This window comes from Tiliqua scincoides, chromosome 9 (assembly GCF_035046505.1).
Source record: "Tiliqua scincoides isolate rTilSci1 chromosome 9, rTilSci1.hap2, whole genome shotgun sequence".
In the NCBI taxonomy this organism is placed as follows: domain Eukaryota; kingdom Metazoa; phylum Chordata; class Lepidosauria; order Squamata; family Scincidae; genus Tiliqua; species Tiliqua scincoides.
Window position 1 is genome coordinate 2,147,164 of NC_089829.1, and position 25,648 is coordinate 2,172,811.

The 25,648-nt window shown below is 56.8% G+C and overlaps 3 protein-coding genes across 15 annotated transcripts in view; 1 reads left to right on the plus strand and 2 right to left on the minus strand.

Moving 5' to 3' along the window:
• Window positions 1-4,178: 4,178 nt before the first annotated feature.
• LOC136660229 (proproteinase E-like) lies at window positions 4,179-8,688 on the minus strand. The gene is made up of 8 exons (XM_066637331.1): window positions 8,649-8,688; window positions 7,812-7,897; window positions 7,096-7,193; window positions 6,545-6,679; window positions 5,839-5,975; window positions 5,094-5,236; window positions 4,353-4,505; window positions 4,179-4,199 (listed from the first exon to the last, which is right to left on the minus strand). The coding sequence occupies exons 1-8, from the start codon at window positions 8,686-8,688 to the stop codon at window positions 4,179-4,181; spliced, it is 813 nt and encodes a 270-aa protein (XP_066493428.1).
• A 4,204-nt stretch (window positions 8,689-12,892) lies between these two features.
• Window positions 12,893-24,548, minus strand: LOC136660230 (proproteinase E-like). The gene is made up of 9 exons (XM_066637332.1): window positions 24,029-24,548; window positions 20,366-20,452; window positions 17,973-18,058; window positions 17,673-17,770; window positions 16,922-17,056; window positions 15,420-15,556; window positions 14,916-15,058; window positions 13,923-14,075; window positions 12,893-12,956 (listed from the first exon to the last, which is right to left on the minus strand). The coding sequence occupies exons 1-9, from the start codon at window positions 24,546-24,548 to the stop codon at window positions 12,939-12,941; spliced, it is 1,377 nt and encodes a 458-aa protein (XP_066493429.1). The 3' UTR covers window positions 12,893-12,938.
• An 81-nt stretch (window positions 24,549-24,629) lies between these two features.
• HSPG2 (heparan sulfate proteoglycan 2) overlaps window positions 24,630-25,648 on the plus strand; it is a 79,570-nt gene continuing 78,551 nt past the window's right edge. For all 13 annotated transcript variants that reach the window (XM_066637750.1, XM_066637752.1, XM_066637754.1 and 10 more), the window contains exon 1: window positions 24,630-24,926. In XM_066637750.1, the coding sequence (XP_066493847.1) occupies window positions 24,825-24,926 (102 nt within the window). In that variant the 5' untranslated portion in view covers window positions 24,630-24,824. The remainder of the gene's footprint in view (window positions 24,927-25,648) is intronic.

Sequence of the window (25,648 nt, forward strand, 5' to 3'; positions counted from 1 at the left end):
CCTGGAAGTTCCACGCAGCGTCATGACTAGTAGCCAAGAGAGACCCTTTCATCACTTTAGATATATATATCACTTTAGATATACCCTATCAAAACTTTAGATATAGGCTGATGGGTTCTGAGCTGTCTGTGACAGATCAGGAGAGAGATCTTGGGGTGGTGGTGGACAGGTCGATGAAAGTGTCGACCCAATGTGCGGCGGCAGTGAAGAAGGCCAATTCTATGCTTGGGATCATTAGGAAGGGTATTGAGAACAAAACGGCTAATATTATAATGCCGTTGTACAAATCGATGGTAAGGCCACACCTGGAGTATTGTGTCCAGTTCTGGTCGCCGCATCTCAAAAAAGACATCGTGGAAATGGAAAAGGTGCAAAAGAGAGCGACTAAGCTGATTACGGGGCTGGGGCACCTTCCTTATGAGGAAAGGCTACGGCGTTTGGGCCTCTTCAGCCTAGAAAAGAGACGCTTGAGGGGGGACATGCTTGAGACATACAAAATTATGCAGGGGATGGACAGAGTGGATAGGGAGATGCTCTTTACACTCTCACATAATACCAGAACCAGGGGACATCCACTAAAATTGAGTGTTGGGCGGGTTAGGACAGACAAAAGAAAATATTTCTTTACTCAGCACGTGGTCAGTCTGTGGAACTCCTTGCCACAGGATGTGGTGCTGGCGTCTAGCCTAGACGCCTTTAAAAGGGGATTGGACGAGTTTCTGGAGGAAAAATCCATTATGGGGTACAAGCCATGATGTGTATGCGCAACCTCCTGATTTTAGAAACGGGTTATGTCAGAAGGCCAGATGCAAGGGAGGGCACCAGGATGAGGTCTCTTGTTATCTGGTGTGCTCCCTGGGGCATTTGGTGGGCCGCTGTGAGATACAGGAAGCTGGACTAGATGGGCCTATGGCCTGATCCAGTGGGGTTGTTCTTATGTTCTTATGTTCTTATCACCTCCTCCTCCTCCTCCCAGCCAGTGGCTCATCTGAATTTTGGATGAGGGGCTGGCCCCCCAGCGTGGTTGCCCAGCTCAGCCAAGTGTGCTTTCAGTGCTGGGGTTCAACCATGGCTTGGAATGCACTGCAGTATATAGAGCAATTGTGCCACATAGAAAGGGTGGGGTGATGGTTCCCCAAAGGTGTGCCAAGATCCCCTTCCTCTCCCCAGAGCAGCCACAGTCCAGGACCGAGGAGCGCAGTCATGGGGGGGGGGAAGCGCAGCTGGCACTGCCAGCCCCAACCCTGTCTTTCTGGGCTGCTGCTGCCACCTGCTGACAAAGGGGCGCATGGCACCAGCCAGTCATGCAGGATGAGGGGAGGGGAGGTGTGCAGCAATCCTCTTTGGCAGGCAATGCATATGCGGAGCGGTGGAGGGGCCGCCGCAAATCCAAGAACAGTGGAGTCACTGGGGGATGTGGGCTGCACCTGGCACAGCGGGGTGACACCACTACTGGCCAAAATTGTCAAAATTTTGGTTTTTTCAAACAATATCATCATGTTATATATCATTCAATGTGAAATTGCATGCAGAATGCAATGAAACATACCATGTTGAAATACCTCTATTCTATCAAAAGTTATAACCAAAAAAACCAGTAGCGGTAGGGCGATGATATGTCAACATGCCCACTGCCTGGGGTATTGACCTGCCCACACTGCATGGGAGGTGGTCCATCATGGTGGTGACACGCTGGCCTCCCGTACTGGGTGATGCAAACCCTAGTGAAGCCACTGCCCAGGAAGACTGCTTGGAGACATCTTCCTGGGAGGAGTGATGAACGCAGAGATGGTGTATCCTTCTCCTCCAGAGCCAAGGCGCGGTGGGGGGCTGGTGGGAACTCCCAAGACCCCCAACTGTGGAGCTTTGCCTGGCGCTGCCTTTTCCTCATCTTGGGAATGAAGGTGCCCCCCCCGCCCCTTGCCTGCTTCTCCTCCAAGATCAGGGGCTGAGCTGTGGAGGTGGGGGAGGGGATGTTGAAATGTTCAGTCCTCTCTCTCCTCCTGGGCACCTGCAGTCCTGTGGTTGGGATACCTTCCTTCCAAAAGCTGCTGCTTTGCTCCCACCAGCCCCCTTCAGGACCTTCTACTCCAACATGAGACCCGCAGGCAGAGCGCTTTCTGCCTTGCCCCAGTGATAGTTAGGCTCTCCCAGCACCACCCTTTCAGCAGTGCTGCTTCTGCCAAGGCACTGGGACAGAGAGATGGAAGGAGGTCTCAGAAGGCAAGGAACACTACAGGGGAAGGGGCTGACTAAGAGAAGTGAGAGGGAGACACTGCCAAGGAGCTGGGAGAGTCCAGTAATCACATGGGCTGCCCTTTCAGCAGTGCCATTTCTGCTGAGGTCACTTCATAGAGCACCTCTCTGCTGCTTTGCAATGAAGTGATGCTGCTGAAAGGATGGCCTGTGTGATCATTGGGCTCTCTCATATCTTGAAAATATGATTAAGATTTCCATGTTTTCTGCCATTTGCAGTTAATGAATTCCTGAGAACAAAGTGCTTAGTTTGTAGTGCTTTGACCTGTAGTGCTTTGACCACAAAGTACTTTGACCTGTAGACATTATATATCTGGACTTTCAGAAGGCATTCGACGTGGTCCCTCACCAAAGGCTACTGAAAAAACTCCACAGTCAGGGAATTAGAGGACAGGTCCTCTCATGGATTGAGAACTGGTTGAAGGCCAGGAAACAGAGAGTGGGTGTCAATGGGCAATTTTCACAATGGAGAGAGGTGAAAAGCGGTGTGCCCCAAGGATCTGTCCTGGGACCTGTGCTTTTCAACCTCTTCATGACCTGGAGAAAGGGTTAAGCAGTGAGGTGGCAAAGTTTGCAGACGATACCAAACTTTTCCGAGTGGTGAAGACCAGAAGTGATTGTGAGGAGCTCCAGAAGGATCTCTCCAGACTGGCAGAATGGGCAGCAAAATGGCAGGTGCGCTTCAATGTCAGTAAGTGTAAAGTCATGCACATTGGGGCAAAAAATCAAAACTTCACATATAGGCTGATGGGTTCTGAGCTGTCTGTGACAGATCAGGAGAGAGATCTTGGGGTGGTGGTGGACAAGTCGATGAAAGTGTCGACCCAATGTGCGGCGGCAGTGAAGAAGGCCAATTCTATGCTTGGGATCATTAGGAAGGGTATTGAGAACAAAACGGCTAGTATTATAATGCCGTTGTACAAATCTATGGTAAGGCCACACCTGGAGTATTGTGTCCAGTTCTGGTCGCTGCATCTCAAAAAGGATATAGTGGAAATGGAAAAGGTGCAGAAGAGAGCGACTAAGATGATTGCTGGGCTGGGGCACCTTCCTTATGAGGAAAGGCTACGGCGTTTGGGCCTCTTCAGCCTAGAAAAGAGGCGCCTGAGGGGGGACATGATTGAGACATACAAAATTATGCAGGGGATGGACAGAGTGGATAGAGAGATGCTCTTTACACTCTCAAATAACACCAGAACCAGGGGACATCTGCTAAAATTGAGTGTTGGGAGAGTTAGAACAGACAAAAGAAAATATTTCTTTAGTCAGCGTGTGGTTGGTCTGTGGAACTCCTTGCCACAGGATGTGGTGACGGCATCTGGCCTGGATGCCTTTAAAAGGGGATTGGACAAGTTTCTGGAGGAAAAATCCATTACGGGTTACAAGCCATGATGTGCGTGTGCAACCTCCTGATTTTAGAAATGGGCTATGTCAGATGCAAGGGAGGGCACCAGGATGCAGGGCTCTTGTTATCTGGTGTGCTCCCTGGGGCATTTGGTGGGCCACTGTGAGATACAGGAAGCTGGACTAGATGGGCCTATGGCCTGATCCAGTGGGGCTGTTCTTATGTTCTAGTTTAGGCCATTATCTGACTAATGGTGTCACTTCCTGCTCAAGATGTCACTTCTGCCCCCAGCAGCACCATGAATGGTATTTGACCCACTATATGAAATGAGTTTGATGCCCCTGGTCTAAGCCTCCTTTTGTGCTGTGTTTAGGAGGAGAAAAGCAAGTGTGCGAGCCTGGCACCACATAAGGAGGGGGGCCTGGTTTGCAGGAGACGACGCTGGCCAGAGACCCAAAGCCTGATGGGGGTGAAGGAGCACTCCCCTCCCTGCCCCAAGAAAACCACCTGGACTCAGGGCTCAGCTTCTGAGATTTTATTCTGGACCTCCTCCCAAGTCTGCTCAGGCCATCCTCAGTCAGGCATGTTTTGCGATGGTCTGAAAGCGGAGCAAAAGGAGAGTGGCGTTTGGTCCTTCAGCAGCAGTGCTGGCACTGTGCAGGCATCACCCTCTCCGCTCACCCTCCCTGCCCTGGCCCCAGGCATGCCTTTCCTGACCAGAGCAGCAAGCAGACAAGGAGAGGCTACTCACTTCCTGGATCCAGGACTCGAAGGCGGAGACACGGGTGAAGACGGTAGGCTTCTTCAGGGCATTGCACCCCAGTGAGGAGACAAAGCTGGCGATCCCATGGACCTCCCACTGCCCATTCTCAGCCTGGCAGTTCAAGGGTCCACCAGAGTCACCCTGGAAGCAAGAGCCATCCAGGAAATGCTGTGAGGGGGCCACTCAGAGAGAACAGCTGGACCTGGTTGCCTGGGGTGGCATAGGCACCACCCCTAGAGCCCACAGCGATGGGGGGAGGCCCAACCTAGCCTTGTGTTCACCACAGGCAGCAACTGTGTACAGCACCACAGGGGGGCGTTCTGTGGTCTGTGTTGGTTGGAGAGAAGCAGATTTCCCCACCACCCCAGGGGGGCTGGTCCCGAATGGCCAGGTAGAGGACACTGTCGCCTGGGGCTCTCTTCCCGGTACAGTTGACAACCCATCCTCCTCGACCTCCACAACGGAACTTGCCAGCAAACCAGCGGGGAGGGGCAGAGCAGGCTGGCCTTCAGTCTCTGCGCACAGACAGGCCCGGACTAGTGGCGCTGCTGGCCTCACTGCCCTCTGTATCTGGAAGGGTTTGAGGGCAGCACCACCCCTGGGGCTCAGTGAAGGAGGCCACATGCCTGTCTTCTCCAGATACAGACAAGGGCACTGGTGGGAACACCTCGTGGCACTGAAGCTGTTCCAGGCAGGCCTCCTCCTCGGATCCCCACCCCTCCAACTTACATTGCAGCCGGCCTTGACGTCCCCACCCGCGCAGACCATCTCCTTCCTGATGACGCCTCCCCACCAGTCAGGTTGGTTGCAGTGCTCCTGGTCCACCACCGGCAGCAGCGCCTGCTGCAGCTTGTCGGGCAGGGGGCCGTTGGCTGTGGAGGGGGAGGGTCATGGATGGCACAGCAGGCCCTGCCCAGCGCAGTGGCTCCAAAAAACCCCTCCCAAAGGGTTCCTGTCAAGAGCCACAGGAGGGTTGACTGGCCCTGGTACCGGGAGGGCCTCACAGGGGCCATGCCCTCAGCTTCTGCTGCCAGCCGTCCCCCGGCCAGCAGTGTAAGCTGCAGATGACCTGGACAGGCTCAACAGCCTCTTGGCCTCTCTGCAGGGGGTGGCAGGCTGGTCTCCCCAGGACAGAAGGAAGCCTCCCTGCTGCTTGGTGGTGAGAGCTCTCCAGCCCCAGTCAGGAGACGGAGGCACATGGCGGGGCAGGGGCCTTGAGAAACTCCCTTTTACAACCAGAGCCTTGTTGGAGTTTGCTTCTTCATCTCCTCCAAGCTTTGGGTACGAGCAGAGTGACTTTTGGACAGAAGATGTGGCTCTGCAGTGCCCCCCGGCTCCCCCTTAAGCGCTGGTGCACTTTGATCCAAGGATCAGCTGATCGCATCACAGGCATTCCTCAGGACAGTGGGGCTTGTGCACAACAGGGACACACTTATGCACACTTGCACCCTGCTGCCCCCACCGCATCACCTACTGTAGAGGCGCCCCCAGCCGCTGATATAGCAGGGGTACTCGTTGGGCAGGATGTCCCCTGCCGGTGGGAGGCAAGCCAGCTGCACCTTGTCACTCAGCTCCGCGCTGCGGGACAGCTTCAGCAGGGCAATGTCGTTGCTAGGGTGTAACAGGACAGGCAGTCACGGGGGGGGGGACTTTCTAGGGTCCAGCTCCCTCTGCTCTCCCTCGCTCAGGGTGTCTCAAACAGTGTGGCATAGTGCTTAGACTGCCATCACAGGCTGAAGTTCAAATCCCCATACAGTCAAGGTGAAGCTCACTGGGAGGTCCTAGGCCCACGCTGCCCCCCTCTAATGTACCTTGCAGGGTTGTTGTGAGAACAAAAGTGGAGTGTGCATGCCGTCTTCAGCTCCTTGCAGGAAGTGCAGTTGTCATGTCATTGCTTTTAGCAGCAGGTTAGCATCACCTCAGAGATGGTAGTCATGCTTTTAGCCACTGGGGTGCAGTCCCACAGTCAGTCACTGGGCCTCTGTCAGCACCTACTGACTGTTCTGCCTCCCAGAAGAACAGCTGGACTGAGCTGCCCGACATCCAGGGGGAGGGGAGGCCCCCTCTCAGAAACATGCAGCCCAGAGGGTGTCCTGGCACCTCAGCCCTCCATCTCTCCCAGAAGCCATGAACAGCGGTTGGGCTGCAGCCATATGTGTGGGGGGCTGCCATTGACTTACCCGAAGGCAGGGAAGAGGGAGATCCAGCGGGGGTGCACAAAGATGTCTTCAGGGTTCACAGGGATGCGCTGCTCAGAGCCCTCCTCCTGGCTCATGTCATACTCGCCCAGCACCACCTCATAACGGCGGGACTTGCTGGAAGGGAAGCCCCCCCCCCGGCAGGGTCACACAACGGGGCTGCACTGGGCTGGAGCCCCCTGAGTGGTGGGGACTGGCTGCCTGGCAAGCCCTCCCCTCCCCTCATCCTCCTCACCAACCCTCAGTGTGGGAGGGAAGGGCCTGGTGTGTAGTGTGCACCTTGATGGATGGATCAGGCTGTCGACCAGAAGCTTTGAAAAAGCAAAGTGCCAGGCAGGCAAAAGACTTTGGAGGGAGAAGAAGCCAGAGAGCCAGGCCTGTTCAGTCACTGGCCAGAGGAAACGAGTCAAAGGCCACATAGACAGGAGGCCACCCGGGAGATGTGGGAGTACTCCCAAGGTGCAGATCCCCCCTGCCCCCCTCTGGAGACACCCTGCCTTCAGCCTGGCTGCATGAGGGCAGGGGCAGCTTACGAGATGCAATGGGCAGCAGTCATAACCCAGTCGGGGGCGATGAGGGAGCCCCCGCAGGTGTGGTAGAAGACCCCATCCTTCTCATACTGCAGGGAAATCTGGAAAGAGGCAAGAGAGTGGGCGGCTATCAGAGCCTGGGGCAGCAGAGCCCCACATCTGGGGGCCCACAGTAAGCCTGGGGAGCCCACAGCTGATGCAAACTTCTCACCAGCCTGCTTGGGCCCATGTGCTGGCAGCCTTGGCAGGCCACAGGGAGGGGAAAGGGCCCCCAAAATCTCCAGATGTCACACGCAGGAGGCACCCAGAGGTGCTGGCACCAGTTGGACAAGCCCATGGTGCTAGTGGGAGCTGAGAAATGGGGGTAGGAGATGGATGAAGAAGCCACACAGACCTCTCCCTCTTGGCTGGGGGAAAGGGTGATAGGCAAATGTGGAGCCTTCCCTGGGAAGAGGGCCAGGACTGGGGGGAGGAAACATGGTGTCACCAGAGGGCAATGGGGGCCTCCACAAGAGGTGTAGAGCAGATGGGACAGACGTTGGCCCCTCTCATGTGCACCTGCCTTGCAGTGCTGGGGCTAGGATGGCAAGTCCTGCCCAGGGGAGGGCCAGGACCCTCAGCTGGGATGGGGCTCCTTGCTGCCTCCTGGGGTGGAGCAAGGCCAGAGTCTGTCTCAGGGCCCATACTCCCCTGAGGGCTGAGGAGGGCTGGGTGCTCACCTGCCAAGGCCAGCTGTAGGGGATGGCCTCCTCACCGTTCACCACCCTGGCGTTGGGGGAGTGGACAGGCCGGCCACACCCAGAGGCTACGGAGAAGAGAGTAGAGGAGGGTCGACATGCCTGGAGGGCTGGGGCTCCAGAAGCAGGGGCAGGTGCTGATGCCAGGGAGGCAGCAGGCTTCACCCTTTCAGTGCAGACGGAAGGTTGCACACACACCTCTCCCAGCTCTGCCCTCCTCCCAGCAAGGAGAGCAACACAGGGCCAGCAATGGGCACACCACCCTTGGTGGAGCTGTCTCCTCAGAGGACAAGCCAAGCTTTTGTCTCAAGCCAAGGGAGAGCTTGCCCTGATGGGAAGACAATGGCTACCTTGTGATTGGTGCCTCCCTCCCCCCAGTGGAAGTGCTCCTTGGTCCAGGCCTGGTCTCCTCCAGCACTCCCAGCTCTGCTCCCCTGCAGTGAACCTGACTGGGTGGGGGTGCAGGGTCATCATCACACTTGCACATGTGCAGGTGATCATGAAAGGCACTAGGTGTGAGCAAGCCCAGAAGCTGGGAAGGGAAGGATGACTTAGGTCAGCTCTGGTTTCAGGGCAGCACCAGTTCCCCATTGGCCTTAAACAACACATCTGCCTGAGGTGCCCCTGCCCAGGGCTGGAGCTGCCCTGGTGCTGGTCAGGAGGACTTTCTCTCTCATTCTTGGCAATGCCTCCAAAGGAGCACGGCTGGCTGTCTGGCTGGGGCCCTGTCCCATCAGAGCTGCTCTCCAGGTCACTCTAGTGCTCTACCATGTTGCTCTAGTGCTCTCTGGGGGGGGGGGGGGAGAAACTGTTGCTCACCACCAGCCACCAGCAGAACAGGGATCAGTAGCTCCAACATTGTGAGCGAGGCAGCTTACAGGGACTGCAGAGCCTTTATAGCCCCCTTTATCAAGAGCAGCAGGACACCGAGGGAGGGGATTGCCTCAGACACAGGTGCTGCACCCTCCTATCACCTAGCAGTGAAGGCCACTCTAGGGGCTCAGGCATGCCACCTGGCCACCGCACCTGCTCAATTTGGGCCAGTGCCAGAAAGGCAGTCAGAGCCTGACTTGGATGCAGCCCTGTGACTTGCCCACCTGCACTTGACAAGGAGGGGGAGATGTAGCCAGTGTCCTGGCATCAGAGAAGTTGGCTGGAGTGGCTGGCCAAGGGGTGGAGGGGTTGGCAGGTCACTCTTGCCTGCAGCTGGGGGGGGGCAGCTGCATCTGGTGTCCTGTGTCCCAGTTTCTTGTTTCAAAAATGAGTCTACTGTGGCTGCAATCAGAAGTGCCAGGTGAGGGGGCCAGTTTTCTCTCTCAGCCAGTTTTTGTTTGTTTGTTTGTTTGTTTGTAAAAAATGGCCACCCCCTTGCCAGAGAAGAGAGGGAGTGTCCACCCAAACACCTCAGGACAGCTCTTGTCCTAAAGTCCACAAGTGCTTTCAAGTGATCAGGGTCTGAGCCTGGGGAGGGGCTGAGGGACTCCCTGCATTGCAGAGCCGGGGGCAGCTCTACCCACTGAGCCACTCTCCCTGCAAGCAGCCAACACTGCTTCCCTGCCTGCCACCTTCAGGCCCTGAGGTATCCTGAGAAAGATGGGAGACACGGACATAAATGAAGTGGTGTGCGTACCTGGGGACATTCTTGAGACTGGAGCAGGATGTGAGGGAGCTCCTAGGCCAAGAACCATCCAATGAAGCAAGCTGTCCAGGGGCTGTTACCTGGCAATGGAGGACCACAGGATGGAGGTGACCTCTGCCAGGCACAGAGAAAGTAGGGAGGCTTTATTCAAGGCCTCAGCCCACCCTTGGCCAGCATGGAGCAGTGCAGAGGCTTACATGGCCCCCCTTAAAGAGCTCAGCCTGGCAGCTGCAGGCAGATATGCGCATATCCCAGTTGGTGACTGGATTCTGGACCCCTTGAGCTGAGCTATGCTGTGCTGCCCAGCCTGGCCTTCCTCAGTGGATCCAGCTTTTAATGATGAAGGATCTTCACATGTGTCTGATTTCTAGAACGGGAGTTGGTGGTGCTTGAACATACCCAGAAGTCAGGTCTGCAGCTGGAACAGCTGCCCTTACCCCCATTCCGGATGTGGGTGCAGGCCACCTGTGCGAGGGGGCGGCACTCTGCACACCCTATGAGGAGCTCTTTTTATGATGATTTCACAAGTCCTCAGGTTGGCATGAAACTCAAGCCCTTTGACTGCTGAAGTGACCAGGCCTTTTTTTCATACCACGGGCCCAAGCGGCAGGCAGCTCCTCGCTGGTGAGGGCTGAATGCAGCCTTGGGACTCCCTGGGAAGGAGCGCAGGTGGCTGGAAAAAGCCGATAACTAACTGGCCTGCCTGCCTGCCTGCCTGGTGGGGGCACTGGGCCACGCGAAGGCGCCCCAGGAGAAGGCCAGGCGTGGCTGTCGGCACGCTGTGCGGGGGAAGGAGGCCGCGATCTGCGCCCCGCGCGAAACACCGCTGCTTCCCTTTCCCGGCTCGGTGTGGAGGCGCCCTCGCTCGCAGCAGAGCCGCCCTGGAGCCGCTCGACGCCTCCCGGGGCGCGCCCGCTGAGCTCCTCCTGCCTGCGAAGAAGCCCACGGCGGCAGCCCCGAGGCCTCGCTCTCCTCCTCCGAGCAACGTCCGAGGGCCCGGCGGCTGCTCCCGCTCCGCCCCGTCCTTCCCGAGAGCGGCTTGGGGTTCCCCCGGGGCGCTTGGAGGAGCCCGAGAGGACGCTGCGCCCTCAGAGGCTGCATGCGCCCGGCCTGCGCCCTCCAGCGGGGGTTCCGCCGCCCGGCCCTCTGCAGCGGGAGAGCCCTCGGGGGCTGCCCGCAGGCGGCACGTGGCCGGATCCGGCTCCAAAGGCGCCGGTCCTGCCCCGACTGAGGGAGACGCACTGCCCGGGGCCGCAGCAGGCCTCCAGAGAGCGGGCCGGGGCCACGCAGGAGCGCAGAGGCGGGAGCGCCTCCCGCGGAGAAGGGCGGCAGGCGGAGGTGGGGGGCGGCCGTGCCGGGGGCTGCCCGCGCCCGATCCGGCGGCAGGTCGAGGCCGCGCGAGGCGGGAGGGCCGCGGACCGGCAGCTGAGCCGAGCCGAGCCGCCGCCGGCCTGCCTGTCTCCATGCGCCCGCCGGCGCCTTGGCGGCGTTTCCGCCCCAGACACGTCCACGCGCGTCTGCGCGGAGGCCTTTCCACGCCTCCCGGCGGGCCTCGCGTGGGCGGGCAAGAGAGGCGCGGGGGAAGCCGCCGCTGCCCGGAGTGCTGCTGAGGCGGACTGAGGGCTCCGGAGCCGCGCCTTGCCTCGTCCACGCTGCCCTGGGACTCTGCCCGAGCAGCCCCCGAGGCTTGCCGAAGGAGGCGCGCGCTGTGGCGCTCAGCCATGCCGGAGACGCCGGGCGGCAGGCGCCGTGCAGAGCCCCTTCCTCCCGCCGCGTGCCCAAACCCTGGCCCTGGGGCCACTTGCGGCCCTTGAGGCCTCTCAACGTGGTCCTCAGGGAGCCCCCAGTCTCCAATGACCCACTGGCCCTCCTGAAATTCGTTGAAGCCCACTCTGGCCCGACGCAACTGAGCTCAGGGCGACTGTTTGACCTCTCATGTGAGCTGTGGGATGAGGGCTTCCTCCATCTGTGATTCAGCAGCAAAGGAAAGGCCACTCTTGCTTTGTGCAAGGCCTTTTATATAGGCTATCACAAGACCTTCATTCATTCATATAAGTTCATCTTTAATGTATGTAAACTTGTAATGTATGTATTTATGTAAACTTATGTAAATTTATTCAAATTTTAAATGTAAATTCATTCTTCCCCCCCCCCCCCGGCCCCGGCACAGTGTCAGAGAGCTGATGTGGCCCTCCTGCCAAAAACTTTGAACACCCCTGCTCTGAGGGAAGGTCTAGCAGAAAACGGCTCCTGTATTGCTGTACAAAGCCAGGCAGCAAGGAGGCCGTTGCCCAATCATGCGCAGGCGTAGCTGGGCACAGCCAGCCTCTCATGCTCAGTTCAACTCATAGGTGTGGCTGGCAAAACTAAGGGGACGAGGGTCCAGGATCTCTCCGCCTTCACTGTCCAGACCCTCACGCACTGGCCTGCCCCCCCACCCTTTGCAACAGTGAGCAGGATGTACTGGAAAGAGAAAGGAGACCACAGGCACTTAGCCTCAGGTTGCCCTTGCTCTGAGGTGCTGTTGTTGCATATGACTCTGGAGGTATTTAGGACAAGACACCAGGTGAGGGGTGGCTTGCAGCTTTCTTGCTAACAAGCATCTTTAAGCCAGAAGCAGAGTCAGAGCTGATGTTAAAATGGCATTTTTGGCTAGTGTTTAGTGAGAGCTCTTGGTTCACGGCATCAAGGGGAAGAGTGGCATGAGCTGGGGGGGGGACCCAGCTGGAGTCTGAGGGGGGAATGGGGCCGTCTTGATGTGGCAGAGCCAGCCTGGAGCCTGTGGGGGCTGTGATGGCGGCTCCTCAGAGGCTGGCAGGCTGGCTGTGGCCAGAGCCTGGTTGGATCTCGCCCTTCAAGGCCCTCCCAAAATGAGGCATTTTTAGAATGTGTGTCTAAGATACACTTGCCCCGCTGCTGTACTCACAAGGAAGCGCAGAAGGAGCAATTGCAGCAGAGCGAAAGAAGCAAAAGTGTTGCAGCCTCAAAGGACTTGTTTTGGGAAGAAAGTGAGGATGAGGAGGAAGAAGAGCAAAGAGAAGCTCTGGGAAAAGATCCTGAGGGGGCCATGGAGGGGGGATCTTAACCTGCCCTATTAATGACCATAACTGGGAATCCATAGAAGCCAAGAGGCTAGTGACTGTGTTCCTGCCTGCCCAGTTTCTGAATAGTTTCTCCATGCATATGGAGGACACCCAGATGTTGAGCAGAAAATGCCACTTCTTTCCTCCCTCAGGAGAATTGGAAGACAGAAAGAAGCTGCCTTAATTTCACATGCAGAGAAATGTCCATAAAGGGACTGTTGGCTGACAAAGGGGCGTGCGCCGGGTGGCCAGTTTTGGTACATCCTGCCTGAATTAGGAGGGGAAGGAGGGTGAGAGACAAGTAAGGAGGAAAGGGTTTAGCCAAGAAATGTTTTATTATTCTTAGCAAAGGTGGAGTCTGGTGAGGAATGAGCTGCTGGCACGACCTTAGTGGCTGCCAATGGTCTGCAAGAAAAGTCAGAGTTACACTGTTAGTGAATGCACAAGAAGAGTAACCACAATCTATTCTGTGCCTCTCACTGAGCTATGCAACTTCAAGGTAGTCTGCAACACATCTCATTAGTAAGCAGAGTTGTGGTGGGACTGAGGAATGTTTTGCACTGGCAGCCCCCTAGTGGGGGGGGCAGGACCTTCAGGGTAAGCTGTCAGATAGGCAGGATTGCTAGGTTCTTCTGCCCAAGCATGGGCTGGGCAAAAATGAATTAAAGGGAACTTACCCAGCCAAATGGTCCCTTTAAAGAAGATTCTAGCAATCTTCTGCTTTAAAAAACTTTAGATGTCCTTAAAGGACCTAATGGGCTTGTGGGGGGGGGGATTGCGGGAGCCCCTGCTTCCCCCCAGCCCATTAGCTTGTTTAAGGTCTTACCCCAGCCAAAGTTCCTTAAAGGAGAAAGCTGCCATTCCGTTAACCTCACTGTAGTCATTTGTAAGCAGCCAGGTTACCGGGGAGGGGAGTAGCCTGGAGGTTGTGCAGCAACCTAATTTAAGTGAGAATGTAGCCCTTGTCCCGTTAAGTTTAAATTGTGCAGGAGTGGATGGGTGTGGGACTGGCATTCATGGTTTCAAGTACAGTATCCACAGGGGGGTCTATAATGGAACCCCACGGATATGCCTGTGCATTGTGACCCTCAAACTGTAAAGATTAGAGACCCCTGGTCTAAAGCAAAAAAGAAGCAGCAAACGTCCTTTGTTCTTCATTGACTCTTGCATGTGTCAGAGCCGGCATGATCCCAGAAGACAGTTCTTGGGACAGGAAACTCATGACTTGGACTGGCAGAAGAGACGGAGATTTCTCTCAGGGAGACAGAGCAGCCAGCACTCTGCTATGGGAGCTGGGGAAAGGGCTGCACAGGGCACCAGCCAATGTGCTCCTCCCTCCATTTACAAAGATGTGAGACAAAAGGACACTACCTCTTCAATCCAGGCATTGAAAGCAGAGACACGGGTGAAGACCGTGGGTTTCTTCAAGGTGTTGCACCCCCAGGCTGACACGAAGCTGGTAACTCCATGTACATACCACCTCCCATCACCGGCTTGGCAGTTGAGGGGGCCACCTGAGTCACCCTGAAAGAATAATATTTGTAAGTCACCTGAGAAGCTAGATGCTACCCAGTTCATTACAGAAGCATCTGCTCTGTGGGTGTGTGGAGACATCACAACCTTCTCATGCCCCTGGTGATGAAGGCATTCAGGTCACAATAAATCATTCTCCAAGATCTCATTACTCTCTCTTTTGGGGGGCGGGCTTCCTGATACTTTAACATTCCACAACTTTTCTTACAGAATTTATCCCCCTTAAAGGAGAACTTGGGACTTCAGGCAGACAACTGGCTTTGATGTGGACTTCCATGGCAGCAGGTTCAAGAGCAACATGAGCAGGTGCAGAGCTGTGATGATCTAGGGAAGGGAATCTTCCCCACAAATTGGAGAAGCAGGCCAAAGGATGAGAGGCTCCGTTCCTACCTGTTTATTAACATACTTATAAAACACTTTCAAAGTCATTCCAACCAATTTATACCAGGGTAAAAAACAGTAACAATGAAACGTTAAAAAGTCTGAACTCTTTGGCCACCTGAACTCTCACAATGGCCAGCGCAGGGGGAGAGATCTGGTTGAGCAAAGAATGTTGTTGAGGATGAACATGCTACTCCTTGTAGTTCCCATGTCCGCTGAGGTGGGGTAGATTAGCTGGCTAGGACAGGAAGCAAACCAGACCTGTGGCGTTGCAGCTACGTCCTTCCTGGTAATAGTCAGTGCAGGGAGGGCTCTTTCAGCTGCAGTTTGGCAGGGCCTGCTTTTCATTGACTCCAGAAATACTAGTTGGGACCTGGAGCTGCCAGTGTCTCCTCAATAACTCATGACGTTATTGCACGTTTCTGCCTCTTTTCTGCTGTTGGTACTCACATTACAACCAGCTCGGATGTCGCCACCAGCGCAAACCATGCTTTCCTTGACAGTGCTTCCCCACCAGTCAGCCTGTGTGCAGTGTGCATGGTCCACCACTGGGAGCACTGCCTGCTGCAGTTTGGAGGGCAGAGGCCCACCAGCTGCAAGAGGAAAGACAAGCAGGAGAGTTAGCAGGCAACTTCCTTGGGCCACCGCCATGCCCACATGCATTAAAGTCGAGGGCAACTCTGGAAGGAGGCGGCCTCTTCCTCCTCCTGCTTGGTTGTTAAACAGGCCATGTGCACACATGCTAATTCCCTGAAATCCATGCACGTTGCCTCTCACTGATACGGAGCTTATGGCATCTCTGAAACAAAGGGGTGAGGGGTTGGGGCTTGCAAGCCTCGGTGAGAATGTTTGTGGAGGCCACTGAAGAGTTTTACCACCACCCTATCACACACACCTCTAGAGCCAGGCCACCAGAGACATCCCACCTACAGCCTAGATACAGGAGTTACGTACTGTAGAGGCGCCCCCAGCCGGTGATGTAGCAAGGGAAATTGTTGGCAAGCAGCTCCCCTTGGGGAGGGATGCATCCCGGCTGCACTTTATCGTTGAGCTCTGCACTGCGGGACAGCTTGAGCAAGGCAATGTCATCACTGAAGGGGAAGGAGAACAGGAGGGGTCAAGTTCTCACCAGTGGAAACAACTACAGTCTTCCTATTGGTGACATACTCTGTCAGTGCGCAGGGAGACCTCTCTACTGCCATTCCTGCCTTAGTGACTATCCCCCCAGCCCAGATTAGGATACTGTCAGGCTTGTCCTTGGAGCTACTCTTGAAGAGGTTTGCAGAACCTCAGCTGGCTTGGACCCTCTATCTAGGGTCAGGCTATCTATCGGTTCCACTAGCTGCACTGATGGGCAGTGGGGTCTTTCCTTTCCCTACTTGGAGATACTGCCAGGAATTAAGCTTTGGTCCTTCAGCAAGGGGGGGCCCGCCCCTCAATGACACCCTCCTCATTATTATGCCGTGACTTCTATAGCTAGAGCCTGTCACTGGAAGCTGCTCACATGAAGCTCTGCCCTGTGAATCCAGTTCCAGCCTCAGCGGAGCAGGGAGTGGTGGGTGCTATGCGGAGCCAACTGGACTCATTCATTTGAGATATTTTTCTCAGTGAAAGGAGATCTTCATGGAAGCAACCTGCCTGCAGAGTCTACAGTCCAGAACACTACCGACCACCTCTCACAAAAACAAGCTCCTCATTTGATATGCCCCCCCACAAGGTGGCCTCCTTCTCATCTTTAGCAGAGCAGAGAAAGAGGTGTAGGGTGGCAAGGTGGACCCACTGCTCTACTCCCTGAATGCTGTCACCTTCCTGGGCTCCCTGGGCTCAACTCTAGCTGCACTGAGGCTGGGACCTCAGTCACCCTGGGCAGGGTGTGGAGCTCTCTCCCTCTGTAAGCAACCCACTTACACTTAGAGCAGTGCTCTCCAAACTTTTTGACAGGAGGGCCACATTATCTCTCTGACACTATATCGGGGACCGGCGGAAAAAGGAATGAATTTACATTTAAAATTTAAATAAATTTACATAAATATGTAACATAAATAACTTATATGAATGAATGAAGGTCTTGCAATAACTCAAGGACCATAAAAGGCTTTGCACAAAGCAAGGCCAGCCTTTCCTTCGCTGCAGCAGCATCACAGACGTGAAACAGCAAGCAGTGGAAGGAGCCCTCAACCCAAAGCTCATGGAACAGGTCAAACAGTTGCCCTCATGCTGAGAGCAGTTGAGTCAGCCAGTGTGGGCTCCAGCAAGTCTTTGGTGCACCAGAAATTCATTGGAGACTGGAGGTTCCCTGTGGGTTGGATTGGGGGTCCCTGAGGGCCACAAATGGCCCCTGGGCTGGGGTTGGGGCACGCCTGTCTTAGACCCCCATGACCCCCTCTTTGGCTTTTCCTTTGCGGAGGAATTCTCTGGAGCAATTCCCTCCGATTCTCTGTGGGTGCTGCACGTACCCACAAGACACACAGTTGTTATTCCAGCCAGGGTGCACAAAGATATCCTCTGGGTTCACAAGGATATGCTGTTCAGGGCCCTCCTCAATGCTCCTGTCGTACTCGCCCAGCACCACCTTGTAGCGACGGGTTGCGCTGAAAGGGAAATGCCATTGGGAGTCAACACAGAGGGAGACACATTCCGGCAGCAGGCGCTATTGGGGTGGTGCTTCATAGTGCCCATGAGCCCCGCACTCCACCTCCAGCGCTTCATTTCCAACATGTGAGGTTCTTGAGGTTCTAGCCTACCTGGAGGCCACGTGCATGTCCTCGCATTCTGGACCTTTGCCCCCCCCTCTCCCGGGTTCTTTGTCTCCAGGGCAGTGAAGTTGACAAGGGCTGTGTAGTGGCACCTGCAATCCTTCCCTCCTTCCCTCCCACTGAACCTCCCCCCCCCTCTGTTTTTCTCCCCTTGTCTGCCTTGAATTGCAGCTTCCTTGGGAGAGGGGCCTGTCCACTTTTGCCTAAGCTATGAGCAGGAGATCACAGTGAAGGATTCCTTACTGCCCCCCTTCTGCAACAACTTTTCCATAAATTCTCTTTCCAAAATGAGAGGTGCTCTGTGTCATACCTGCAACAAACCTAGGGGCCAAGGCAACTGTCCCCTCCCTCTACCCGATATTCAGGTCCCAAGAAGTCACAATGTCCACAGCCTCAGCCTCTCTGGCCAAGTCCAGCGCTTACACCCGGCACATGTAGAGGAGGGACTTACGAGATGCAGTGCCCAGCAGTCATGACCCAGTTGGGGGCAATAAGGGTCCCCCCACAGGTGTGGTAGAACTCGCCATTGCTCTCATACTGCAAGGAGACCTGTGAGAGGAAGCCATCATGGGCAGGAGGCTTTTGTGTGGGTGAGTTCATAGTGCTCTCCTCCCCCCTACCCAGAATCCATTCCTGGCCCTGGCCCACTCTGCCTCATGGCCTCCAGGGCATGGGGCTGTGAGCCACCCTGAAGCCACTGGCCCTCCTGCAGTCATTCCCATCCCCCCCCCCCCCCCGTAGCCACACTCACCTGCCAGGGCCAGCTGTATGGAACAGCATCTTCCCCATTCACCACTCTCCCCACAGGGCGATAAGAGGACTCTCCGCAACCATGAACTGAGGAGAGGAAAGAGCGCAGGAACTCAGCCTCTATCACACCCACCGCACACCAAGTTTGACAGGTGTTGGTGCTGGGGGAAGGAGATGCCCACTCCTATCCTCTCCAGGTGCTGAGCACAGGTCAGAATGGCCTCTCCCTCAGCCCCCTGTCAAGCCACTCAGGGGTCCACACCAGCCCTTCAGTCCCCTTCCCAAGGGAGACCCATCCCCAGCCACACTCAAGCATCCTCCAGGCAGAGCTATGGCTGAGCACAGAAGTTGGGTGCCCAAGCCTTGCTGAGGACCCCTCCTGCCAAGCCCAGCTCAACAGCACCTCTGGAGGTACTTGGGGGAGGCTGCTGCCCTGGAGGCTGGGGGGCCAGGACCTGCTGCTGCTTGGTGCCAGGGAATGGCCACTAGAGATTGAGGCCTTTTGTCATTCCTGCATCATGGCAGACAGAGTCAGGCAACAGCACTCAAGGAGCCCAGCTGGGCCATTCCTGCTGCCAGGATAGCCCTTGTGCAGCATGGAGGGACAGAGCCGAGGGAGGAAGTGGAGTGGGACTGTGCCTCATGGCTCATGGCCAGGGCTTCCAGAGGCCACGGGTGCAGCAGACACCAAAACTACTACTGTGCTGTACCCCCAGCTTCCAGCAGCACTATGACCAGGAACCTCCACATTGTGGTGTGAAGCAGTGGGAGTGAGAATTGGCTGCAGGGCCTTTTAATAGCCTCCATCCAAGCAGGCTTAGTCACAGCTGTGGGCATGGCCAGCCCTATCGCTCCTCCACCAAGGACACATCTCAGCCTTGGACACGCACAGCTCAGTTCCCAGAAGACTCCAAGGAAACTGTGTGTAGTCACACACATTGTCATTGGCACCAGAGAAATGACCAGTCCTGGGCTTCTTTAAGGCATGCTGCAGGACTTCTGGTGAACCTCGGCTGACCTGGGTTCAGCCCCAGAAATCAGCTCTGGGAGACTGATCTATTCTCCAGGTCAGGGCAAGGCTGCCTTTGAGCATGAGTGACTATTCTTTCACCCCTAGCCACAAAGAGACCCTGCTGGGTGTCCAACTTGGGTGGAGGAAGCAACTTCTTGACAGGCTCCATTACAGTCGCCTCAGGCTTTAGAAAAGGAGCCCACATGCTCAGCATGGCCATTCATGGTCATAGCATGGGAGGCGTGGGAGGCAAAGGGCCAGAGAGAGACCAGGCCGGGAAGGAATCCAGCTGGAATGAGGAGTTCTATGAAAGACTAGAACTATTCAATTGTAAAAAGCCCTAGGGGGTTTAGAGCAGCCTGCCTATGTAAACCACCTTGGATTAAAGTCTGAGGAGAAATCTGATGACCAAAGAAAGGCGATATATAAATAACTGTATAAATAAATAAATAAATAATAGTATGTGGTCAGAAGTTTTTTATTGCTAGGCTGAGAAAAATCATCCTGACTTTTGTTAAGATTCTTAGTGAGATAAGTCACGGTCATGAACTAAAGCAGCACGCATGAGTAACTCCTTCCCCCTCCCCAGGGCCATGGGGTTGCAGACTTTTGTCAGGCTTCAGGGATCCTTGTTTAGTCAATTGGGGTTTTTCTTATTCTCAGGACACCTCCTTCACAGTGTTTCAGCAAACTGACATTCTCCCCTGATGAACAGCAGAGATTACACCATGAGAACATCAGACATCCCCCTAACTCTCCCCAGACCTTCAGCTTGCCTGGGACCCACAGCAGATGTCAGGATCTAGGATAAGGAATAATTAACCAAAAGCCAGGCTGGGAAAGGTTAAGTTGCAGGCACCTGGACAAGCATGGACAAAGTCTGCAGGGAGGACGGGCCAGGGCTTCACAAGGCCCATAGGTGGCAGCACTGGGCACCTAAGACAACTTCTAGAACCAGGCAGGCCTGGCTACCTACACCCAGGCCTGCTTGGGTCAAGAAGTCAACATGCACATCCAAGGAGAACCAGGCAAATTGGGGGCCCAGGCATCAGGATGTCCTTTCTCCTTGGAGTGAAGCACACCACGTCTTTCACTTCCCCTGCGCCTCTCCTGCCCCTTGGGGGGGTGTCTAATAAGGCCCGGGCATTTCTTGCTGTTTACACCAGATGAGGCATGGCAGAGACCGCAAAGAACCTTCTGTGCTCCCCCCCCAATGGGCCCAACTGCATCCAAGGCCTGACTGAGATGGGCTGCGCTCTGTCTGCACTCCTCAGTCTCTCTTACACTGCAAGGCCAGAATGGCCACACTTCCTCCTGGCTGGGCTGTGGCACACTCACTCTGCTTCCAAGGAGAGAGCCGGCACTCTTCCACTCACACTCACCCTGATACCGATCTGCTTTTCTCTTTGGCAGCACAAGCCTTTCACGGGCTCCCTGACAGAGTCCCTGCTCTAAGCGGAAGCCATGAACTTCTCAGCCAGTCCCTCCCATTGCCTTTGACCCTCCCTTCAATCTCCCTGAGAACGAAGGAGTCAAGGAAGCAGCTTAGCAGAAAGCACTTGACCTGACCCCAATGTTTCACCACAATGGGGACACCCATGTGAGACAAAACACTACAGAGCCCGCTTCCCAGCCGGCCAGCCAGCCTCCACTGCCAGAGCCCACTACCCTGTCCCAGCACAGCCTGGTTAATATGCTTCCTCGGAAGAGGCTGGGGGGGGGGGGGAATCCCAAGTGGAGGCTGAGAGGAGGTGCTAGTGGTGTGGACAGCCCCTTTTGCTGGAGCACCCTTGCTGTGCAACGGCACAGAAATCCGTGGGCTTCAACTGCTGCTGTCTCCTGTGCCTCTTGGCAAGTTGAAGCATCTGGCAGAAGTCTGCCAGAACACAGTTCTCTCCCCAGACAGTGAGCTCAGGGAGGGAACAGGCAGGCCCGCCATTGTCTTGTGATGTGGGTGCAGCAGCTGCCGCCTCCCAATTCAGGCTGGTGGAGCCCTGCTTTGAACCCCAGCTCGCCTGGAAGCCAGGTTGCTATCCACACAAAAGGAGCTGCAGGGCTTTCGGGTCCCTGGAGTCCTTTGACATAGGCCGGTCATCCCCCACCCACAGACAGGCAAAGGTGCTCTGCTGTGCCTACAGGAGGAACTTCCTGCTGACTCTGCTCTTTGCGTTCTTCATACCTGTTGCACTGAGTTTGGGTTGTTGGTTTGCTTTGCTGCTTTATGTGTAGTGAACAGTTGTGGGAAAGAGATGAGGAAAGACTGTCAACAGCCAGAGGTACTTTGCATAGTACCAAAGCAGCTCTGCCACCGCTCCCGGGTTCCAGCACAATGAGCCAGTGGGGCTCTCAGGCACCTGAGACAGGCCGAGCTGTTCTGAGAGTGGGGCAGATGCAAAAAATGGTGCCCTCACCATCACCCACATGGCAGCAGAAATAGAAGCAAGAGTCCAGTCCAACTCCTGGCCAGAGGCGTTCCTGGGGGTCCCCACGCCCGGGGCAGCCCCCAGTTTGCCCTAAGAGGCAGAGGAGGGGTGCCCTGGCAGAGCGTTCTGCGCTGAGTTCTCCTCTGGTGCTGTCTGGGGCTGCTGGAAGCGGCGCCCCAGACAGGCTGACTTCCAGCAGCCCCACACTGCTCCAAAAGAGACCTCCACGAGGCTCTGCTGGAGCCCAGGAAGCGGCACGCGTCTCCTCCGAAATTGGAGGAGGCACACACCGCTTCTGCTTTGCCTCTGCTGGACGCCCAGGAGTGCTCCTGGGAGGCAGAAGGAAGCTGCCTCTCAGGCAGTGACTTGGTGCCGACTGGGGCCCCCCTCCTTTATAGGAGGAGATGAGATGGCGCCCTAGAGCCTATAAAGGAGGAGGGGAGGGGGCGGCTCAGTCGGCGCCGAGGCGCTGACAGAGAGGCAGCAAGCTGCCTCTCCGCAGCACTCCTGGGCGCTCCTCTAGGGGGGTCAGGGTCCGAGAGGCGACCCTGGAGGGTCAGCACTCGGGGCATTTGCCCTGTTTGCCCCCCTCTAGGTCTGCCAGTGCTCCTGGCAGCTGGCCTGATGCTGACCTCCTGACCCTCTGCGCTGCTTTCAACCAGGGCCTTAGCTAGGGGGGCCAAGGGGGCTTTGCCACCCCTGAGCCCGCAATTTGCCCCCTAGCATATTTTCTGAACCTGTCCTCTTTTTCAGCCTCTTGTTCTCCAAACATGCTTGAATGTCCTCCACTGCAGTTTGTGTTCCCTGAGAGCTCAGCCCCTCCCCACAGGCAGCCACCTCCAATCAGCTCAGGCAGAAACATTTCTTTTTGGAGAAATCATGGTGGTGTTCTTGCCTTTCAGATATATTTTTTAAATTAATGGCTGCTGCTTTGGGTCTGGGGAGACCCTTTTTCTGGTTAGAGAAAGCATGGAAAGCATTTGGGTAACGGGAACCAAGAACTTAAGTGTGGAAAATGTTCTAAGCAGGGGGGATCTGGGGGGGCATGAGTGCAAACTGTCCTGCCAATCGGGAAGGGCACTCACCGGAATGGACAGCAAGTTTGGGTGCCAGGGGAACACCCACTGGGTGGGCGCCAATGAAATTGGCTGGAACGGGAGCCCAGGTCTACCTGCCCAGCAAATAGCCACAGAGGCTATAAGCTCAGAGCCCAATCCTATGCATGTCTACTCAGAAGTAAGTTCCATTGCAGTCAATGGGGTTTACTCCCAGGAAAGTGTGGATAGGATTTGGCTGCCATTGAGGAGCCTGGGTCTACCCAAGCAGGTAGACCTGGGCTCCAAGTTCAGGCGGGAGCCCAGGTCTACCTGGCTAGTAGACCTGGACTCTGAAGGTAGTGCTCATAACCCTCCCCCTCAAATACAGACACAGTAATGAGTATTGTAAAAAACTAATGTTCCAATGGTGTTACTGTATTTGACTTGCATATCTTTCCTCTTGCTTTTATGTAAAGTAAATAAATGTTATTTTTGTATGAATCACTGCATCAGTAATGCGTCATCGGCTTTCAATACAAGTCAATACTACCGGCATCATAAATGAAAGGATATGTTGCATGTTATTTCTATGGAGACAAACACATTTTAGAAGGCATACAGAGATACATTTATTCTATGCAGATTATTGTTGCATTGCTTTATAGATAATGAATGTGTCTTTCAAACCCCCCCCCCCCCATATTTTCTCTTCATGCAATTTGGGTGAGTTGCTCGTCATTGATGTTTCTCCAGACTTATCTTTTCATTTTGCACACCAGTATAGATACCCCGCATAATTGCCCAACCTGAAAAAAGACACCCCCCACCTCTAGAATCCTGGCTATGGGTCTGCTTTCAATATAGAACCATACAGTTGGAAGGGACCTAATAGGTCACCTGGTTAAACCCCCTGCCTTAGATAGGAAATCCTCTTGTGGCTGAGCCTCCCAAAGGATGCCCAGACCCACAAAAAAGGGCGGGAAGGGACACTCAATGGCCAGGTGGGCAGCCGACCTCATGGGGTGGGACGTGCCACCTTCCCTCTCCCTCTGCTGCAACTGCCTCCCGACAAGGGCACATACCAGCCACATTCTTGGGCACCGGCACCCCCAGCTGAGCTTGACAGGGCAGATCAGTCACAGTGGGAGCCCTGAGAGTCCAGACTCCCCCCCCCCCCCGGGACAGGAGCGGGGGAGAGAGGGACAGCCTCTCTGCCTCCTGTTGCCCAGGGCAGGCTCCCACTCACTGGGGCCAGAAACACATGCACTGCCTAACCCTGGACTCCTACCAGAGACCCTCCACACCTCCCGTACTCCTGCCGCTGCTCCTTCTCCCAGTGGCAGACAGGAGACCCAAGGAGAGGCCCCCAAGCCGCCCCCAGCCCTGCTTAGGAAGCACCAGTGGCAAAGGACGTGGAGGCAGGCGGGAACCCACCCGGGAAGGCAAAGCCCACACCTCTGCCCAGAGCCAGGAGCACCACGGTGGGCGCCTGGAAGTGCCGCAGGGTGGGGCAGCCGCTGTCTGGTGGGAGGGCCCCCTGCCAGCCAGGCCTGACCGGATGCCTACCGGCAGGGGGCCGACCGGCCTTGGGGCCTGTGGAAGGGCCTGGCGGCCTGTGGGGGGACGAGAGCCTGTGGCGCCGGCCGGGGCTGCGGCGCTTTCCCGCGCAGCGCGGAGGTTCGTTCCGCGGCCTCCCCCGCGCAGCGCTGAGAAGGCGCAGCCGCCGCCGCGACCTGCCAGCCACAGGCGGGTCGCTCCCGGCTTCCAGCCTTGCCGGCGCTCCTGAGCACACGCAGAGTGCGGGCGGCTCGCACGGGCTTCTCGCGGCGTCTCCCGCAGCGCCACGGCCACCCGCCACCGCGAGGCAGGCGTCCCAGGCGGCGCGCGGCCACGAGTCCCCGAGCACCAGGCACGCGTCCTCCAGCGCCGCTTGACGGCGGGCGCGCGAGGGGCCACCGCTGAGATCCCCCTCTTGGTCCCGCCCGGGAGGCAGCGGCAGTGCGACGCCCTTCAGAGCGGCGCTGGGGCGAGGGGGCTCCCGGGCCTCCTTCCCGGGCGGGGGCTTGGAGAAACCCGGGTGGGCGGCGAGACCTCGGGGCTGGCATGCGCCCCGCCCCGCCCCGCCCCGCCGTCCCTTCCCGAAGTCCAGGCCGCTTTTGCCGGGGCGCCGGGAGGAGCGTGGAGCCGAGAGTGCGGGCGGCGCTGCCTGCCTGGCAGGAAAAGTTCGGCTGGGACTGGCGCGGGCTCGCCCTTTCGCAGCGGAGGAGCGCGAGCGAAGCAGCAGAGGCGGCCGGAGAGGGCCAGGGACGGAGGCTTGCCCGGCCCGGCCAGGCCCGGACCAGGACTCGACCCCGCGCCGCTCTTCTGCTCGGAGGCTGCAAATGGGAGCCGGGAAGGCTTGGAGGAGGCTCCCCGGAGGCGCCCGGACGGGGCGCTGCCGCCTCCGCCTGCCGCTGCTCCTGGCCGCCGCCGCGCTGCTGAGCGTAAGTGGAGTCGTCGGGGGCGCGGGCGGGTCGCTGGCCGCGGCGAGTGACCGCTTTGCTCCCGAGGCTTCTGCTGCGCTGCGAAGTTCCGACGCGGGACTCGGCGGCTCCTCGGGGCGCGCAGTTGGCCCACTGGTTGCGCGTCGCCACAGCGGTGCCCAGAGCTGGCGCCCCGCCCGCGCCCCTCGCTGCTGGCGCCGGCCTCTCCCCGGCCGCCCCCTTGCCGGCTAAATTTAAAAGTCGACGGGCCGAACGCGGGCGTAAAAATAGCCGCCTTCAGGTCCGCGAAGGGACAAAGGGTGGCCGCGGAACGGGCTCCGACCGCGCCTCCAGCCAGCCCCGACGGCACCGCGGCGGCTGAGCTGCGAGCCGTACGCCGTACCTGGCGGACTTGCTGGACGGGCAGAAGGGTCTCTGGGGCGGGACTGACGGGGGGAACCTTGTGCAGCCCGAGCGACGGGGTCGGTCGCTTGCCTGGTCGGCCAGAGAGGAAGGGTCTTGGTTGGTCGGGGTCTGTGTCTTGCCTGTTCGGCCGCTCTTCCGCCCTACAGGTGCTGGTGGGGCGTGTGCTTTGGGTCTTCCCCCGGCCAGGCACAGGGCTTCCTGCCTTGGGGTGTGCATATGTGCGAGTGTGCCTTCTGCCTCTGGCATCTAAGACTGGGGGACCAACACTGGGTCACTTGTGGGGCTGCCTGACCTGCGGAGCCCCCTCCCCCTCCCCC